This window comes from Orycteropus afer, unplaced genomic scaffold (assembly GCF_000298275.1).
Source record: "Orycteropus afer afer isolate SDZICR_OR568_19922 unplaced genomic scaffold, OryAfe1.0 scaffold00015, whole genome shotgun sequence".
Taxonomy (NCBI): domain Eukaryota; kingdom Metazoa; phylum Chordata; class Mammalia; order Tubulidentata; family Orycteropodidae; genus Orycteropus; species Orycteropus afer.
In genome coordinates, this window is record NW_006921602.1 from 15,207,156 (window position 1) to 15,212,775 (window position 5,620).

General features: G+C 39.3%; 1 protein-coding gene across 1 annotated transcript in view; it reads left to right on the plus strand.

Annotated features, from left to right (window-relative positions):
• The window catches only part of VPS13C (vacuolar protein sorting 13 homolog C), a 252,418-nt gene extending 247,098 nt beyond the window's left edge, over window positions 1-5,320 (plus strand). The window contains exons 83-85 of the mRNA XM_007958262.2: window positions 1,247-1,370; window positions 4,794-4,877; window positions 5,219-5,320. Coding sequence (XP_007956453.1) covers window positions 1,247-1,370; window positions 4,794-4,877; window positions 5,219-5,320 — 310 coding nt within the window. The remainder of the gene's footprint in view (window positions 1-1,246; window positions 1,371-4,793; window positions 4,878-5,218) is intronic.
• The last annotated feature ends 300 nt before the right edge of the window (window positions 5,321-5,620 follow it).

Genomic DNA, 5,620 nt, shown 5'->3' on the forward strand with positions numbered 1-5,620 from the left:
TTGTTCTTTGGTTATGTTATCAGGAGGGATCAGCCCCAGAGGAAGGATATCATGCTTAATAAAGTAGAGGATCAGTGAAAAAGGGAAAGACCCTCAATGAGATGGATTCAAACAGTGGCTCCAATAGTGGGCTCAAGCGTAGCAGCAATTATGCAGATGGCGCAAAACTGGGCAGTGTTTTCTTTAGTTGTGCATGTGGGGTCACTGTGAGTCACTGACTTGATGGCACCTAACAACAACATATATTTCAATGCACTCCTCCCTTTTTCTGGACTGCCATTTCCCTTTCCACCTAGACAACTCCTTCCTTTTGAGAATCAGTTCTTCTGTCATCTACTTTAGTAATGCAAGCAGTCCCTCTTCCTGTGCTCTCTAAGAATTTTCTGCACACTATAGGGCTTATCTAATTGTGCTGAGATGTTTATTTACATGTTTCTTTCCCTTTCTAGCCTATGAGTGCCTCTCAGAGGAAACCCTATGTCCTAGGTTTCCTCAGTGCCTAGATATCTGTTGAGTTAATTAACAGCCCTTCTACTTTCTTGGTTTTGCTTTCTGGAATTGAACTTTCAAATCAAGTGTGGTTATCTCAGTAATTAATTTTAATAAAACACTGGGAAATCAATGTGGATGCTCTTTAAGCATTATGTGGTTTGCTTTTTTATGGCTGTTGAGTAAGATGGAACACTTGCTCTGGTGTGATACAGGTACATTAGTGTTAAAGTGTTCAAGTCTGGTGTTTATTAGTAGGCCTAAAGTGAATCTTTGCTGACATTTGAAGTTTGTGACATTTCCTGTACTTTCTTTCTTGACTGGAAGGCATAAATGACTGACAGTAAAGAGCAATTAATTATTTTCCAGGTAAAACATTTTCAGGAGCTTCTGCCTTTATTGCTTCCCAACAGAGAGTACAGCCATTCCTTATTGTTTCGAGCATGATTTTCTTACCAGCTTTTAGTCACTTTACCAAAAAAAGTTACACTTTTCTGAATTCAGCGAGATTGGCAGAAGGGGAATATTTTAAAGTCTGCTTTGTTAGTTGTTCGGTGCTGTATTTGCTCTTTGTTTGACAGCTATCAGGTTATCTATTTATTTATTTTTAAATGAAGCATACTATATTTTTAGAGCCAAGTTACATTGTTTACTGAGCAAATGCTACCTCTGCCATCCAGCAGAGTGAAATGTTAGGGAGAATAATTAGCTGTCTTTAACACTAACCTGTATGATTTTATTTCCTTTTGCAAAACAGGCGAGTGTTGTGTATAAAGGAAGTTGAAATCCTGGGGCATATGTCTATAGACTGGCAGTGTCCATTTGAAGATTTCGTATTTCCTCCCAGTGCCACTGAAAATCTGCTAACACTTTCAGTTAAGGTAAGAAAATATGAAACACAACTTTAAGACCAAGAATTTGTTACATGAGTACAATCTAGTGCTTGTGGATTCCGTTAAAAGTTAACTACATACATTTTTGAAAGATGCTAATTCTTACTACTGTTATATGCTGATATGTAAGGAGAGATGTAGTGGATTTATTTGTGTAACTATTCTTTGTTTTCTGACAGTCCATGATTGTGTAGAGTGAAATATCTAGAAGGGTTCATATCTACTCAAAGAATTAGAATGCTGATACTTCCTTTTTGGTAGAATTTGTTGTTGTTATGTGCCGTCGAGTCGGATCCAACTCATAGTGACCCCTCCTTGGGTTTCCGAGGCAGTATCACTACAGAAGTAAATTGCCCAACCTTCCTTCCGAGGAGTGGCTGGTGGGTTTGAACCGCCAGCCTTCTGGTGAGCAGTCAAGTGCCTTAGGCACTATGCTACCAGAGCTCCTTTGATAGAATTAAGCACTAGTAAATAGTTTTGTTTGTTTGTTTGTTTTTATGAGCATTCATTTTTGTTATAATAATAGATATTTCTATAAAGATTCCCTTTTTTGGTAGGCTTTTAGTAGATTATTAATAAGTGCTTTGGTACAAATGGGAGCTCTGGTGGCATAGTGCCTAAGGCATTTGACTGCTAACCAGAAGGCTGGCGGTTCAAACCCACCACCCACTTCTAAGAAGGAAGATTGGGCTATCTACTTCCATAGTGATACCACCTCAGAAACTCAAGGAGGGGTCTCTGTGAGTCAGATCTGACTTGACGGCAGTGAGTTGGTACAAATAAATATTATTTCTAAAATGCCTGTGGCTTGTAATATTTGGCATTTATAGAATGCCACCTCAACATAAAGAAAATAAAAATCTTTACAACTGGATCAGTCAGCAACATCATGATAAATGGAGAAAAGATTGGAAGTGTCAGGGATTTCATCTTACCTGGATTCACAGTCAACACCCATGGAAGCAGCAGTCAAGAAATAAGATGTTGGATTGCTGCAGAAGACCTCTTTAAAGTGCTGAAGAGCAAAAATGTCACTTTGAAGACTAAGGTGCACCTAACCCAAACCATGGTGTTTTCAGTCACCTCATATGCATGTAAAAGCTGGACAATGAGAGAGGAAGACTGTGAAGGAGTTGATGCCTTTGAATTGTGATGTTGGTGAAGAGTACTGAAAATACTGTGGACTGCCAGAAGAACGAAGAAATCTGTTCTGGAAGAAGTGCAGCTGGAATGCTCCTTGGAAGCAAGAATCTCTCACCTACTTTGGTTATGTTTTCAGAAGGGAACAGTCCCTGCAGGAGCATATCATTGTAGGTAAAGTAGAGGGTCAGTGAAAAAGGGGAAGACCCACAGCAAGTTGGAATGGCACAGTGGCTGTAGTGATGAACTCAAGCAGAGCAGAGATTGAGAGGATGAGGCAGGACCTGCAGTGTTTCGTTCCGTTGTACAGAGGGTCACTGTGAGTTGGAGCCGACATGACAGCACAAGAATAGAATGCTAATAACCATTTAAATATGCAATAATACTTAGATCTCTTTCCTTCCACTATTTTCTATGGAAGAGCTTTCATTTTCATTGTATAGAATGTAATTAGCAAAAGTCATATCCCATCTTTTGCTTACTTCTCAGACTCCTTTTTACTTTGAAACAGATTTTTATTATATATATGATATATTATACATTTATTTGCATCCCTTTGAGATCAGATTACAAATTATCATTCTAAAGATAGTAATTTCTATACTGTATGTGTGTGTGTTTGTGTGTGTATTTGAAGACTAAGGTGCACCTAATGCAAGCCATGTTGTTGTTGTTGTTAAGTGCCGTCCAGTCGTTTCCGACTCATAGCGACCCCATGCACAGCAGAACGAAACACTGCCCGATCCCGCACCAGCCCCACAATCCCTGCTATACTCGAGCCCATCATCGCAGCCACCATATCAATCCATCTCGTTGAAGGCCTCCCCCTCTTTCGTCGACCCTCCACCCTACCAAGCATGACATCCTTCTCCAGGGAATGGTCCCTCCTTACAACATGACCAAAACAGGTGAGACGAAGTCTGGCCATTCTTGCTTCCAAGGAGCATTCTGGCTGCACTTCCTCCAGGACAGATCTGTTAGTTCTTTTTGCAGTAGTATTTTTAATTGCCTCATATATGTGTGAAAGCTGGTCAATGAATAAGGAAGATCAAAGAGTTGATGCTTTTAAAGTGTAATGTTGGTGAAGAATACTGAAAATACCATGGACTGCCAGAAAAATGAACAAATCTGACCTGGAAGAAGTGCAGCAGAATGCTCCTTGGAAGCAAGAATGGCCAGACTTCGTCTCACCCACTTTAGTCATGTTGTCAGAAGGGACCATTCCCTGGAGAAGGCTATCATGCTTGGTAAAGTGGAGGATTAGTGAAAAAGGGGAAGACCCTCAATGAGATTGACCCTCAGTGATTGACGCAGTGGCTGCAATAGTGGGCTCAGGTATAGCAGGATTGTGAGGCTGGCACAGGACCGGGCAGTGTTTTGTTCTGTTACATAGGGTCACTGAGTTGGAGCTGACTGAACTGGAACCTAACAAAAACAACATATTTTTTTCCTAAGTCATAATAATGTTACCCAGAAAACATTTACCACAAAATAGAATTGAGTTGCAAGTGTTCTCTTATCCTTCAATTTGTGTTTGTGTTTCTTTTCATGAAAGTTTACAAATAAAAGAAACAACTGTGTCACCATTACCTCGTTGTGGGGTGTCAAATTTTAAAGAGTGCCTTGGTGTATGAAACATAGTATTCAAACTAGAAAACACTATGTATAGATTTTACAGTTTCCTCTCTTTCTCTGTTCTCTCACATCAGTGGTGAGAATTGACTCAATTTATTTTATGTTATGTAAAAAATTTTATCTATCAGCCAAAGAAATGAAGGAAGGCTTCTTTGGTTTGTCAAATGTGATGAGCTATCTATCAAGTGGTGTTTCTGGTAGGCTATTTATCATAGCCTGCAGAAAGACATTATTTTATACAGATAGTTGTATGTGCATCCAATAAATCCTAACAACTCACATATGGAACCATTATCCTTGTATCGAAATGATTTCTTTCTTATCATACCCGAATATATGTATTTGGTTAGTCTACTGGTTGCATAGTGGCTAAGACACTTGCCTGCTAACCAGACGGCTGGCGGTTCAAACCCACCAGCCACTCCTCGGAAGGAAGGTTGGGCAATCCTACTTCCGTAGTGATACTGCCTCGGAAACCCAAGGAGGGGTCGCTATGAGTCGGGGCCGACTCGACGGCACATAACAACAACAACTGGTTAGAAAATGGAATTGACATTTAAGCATCCAATTAAAGATTATGATTCTTTTTTCTTTCCTAGAATCATTTTTTTTCTGTTGTTACTTCTTTTTAAACAGGATCAGAGTCTATTCCACAAAAAAGACAGTGCCAAGCAAGGCTATCTCCGGAAAATCTATCTGCAAGATGCCGCCACAGCAAAGGTAAACAGATTGTCTCAAATATTTCCCCCTTTTTCTCTAACGTGAAAGAGAAAAAAAAAAAGTCTGTTACAAGTAACAGTACCAATTATTTCTTTCAAGAATTTTTCCAATGATGACTTTGGATATATAAGCTTAAGATCATATCCTGTGGACTCCATAGGGAAGAAAGGTCTTATTTTCTTATTTCATGTACAGACTGTGTATTCCTGTCCTTAGCTGCTGAAATTGCCTGGAAAGTTCCAACAAGACTACTCTGCAGTTTCTTGCTTTCATACCTTTCTCTTCCACAAAATGAGCTTATATTTGTATTTAAAATTCATAATACATGTTTTATTTTACAGAGAGCATATAATGCCATTGAGGATGCACAGTCAATGAGACATCAGCAGAAATTGGTGAAGCAGTCATCACTGAAACTTCTGAGGCTCCAACTACCATCTTAATCACTGATCCCAGTGAGCTGATGGGCTACTATTGGGGAAAAACCAATCCCCAGCCTTGTCTATAAATCACTCTTCTTTATTGTGCTAATGAGAATTTTTCAAGCAATTCTTACATTTTGGAATTTTTTCTAGAATAGCTAGTATTAGATTTTCCATTTATTCCCTTGTATTGTACAGTTTACCCACCCACTTCTGTACTGCCACCTGCATGGGCCATACCCTCAGATAAATATCACTTTAGATTTGGAGTGAAATTTTCAGTAATGTTAAAGTTGTGAAGCAAGGGGCAATAGACTTCTT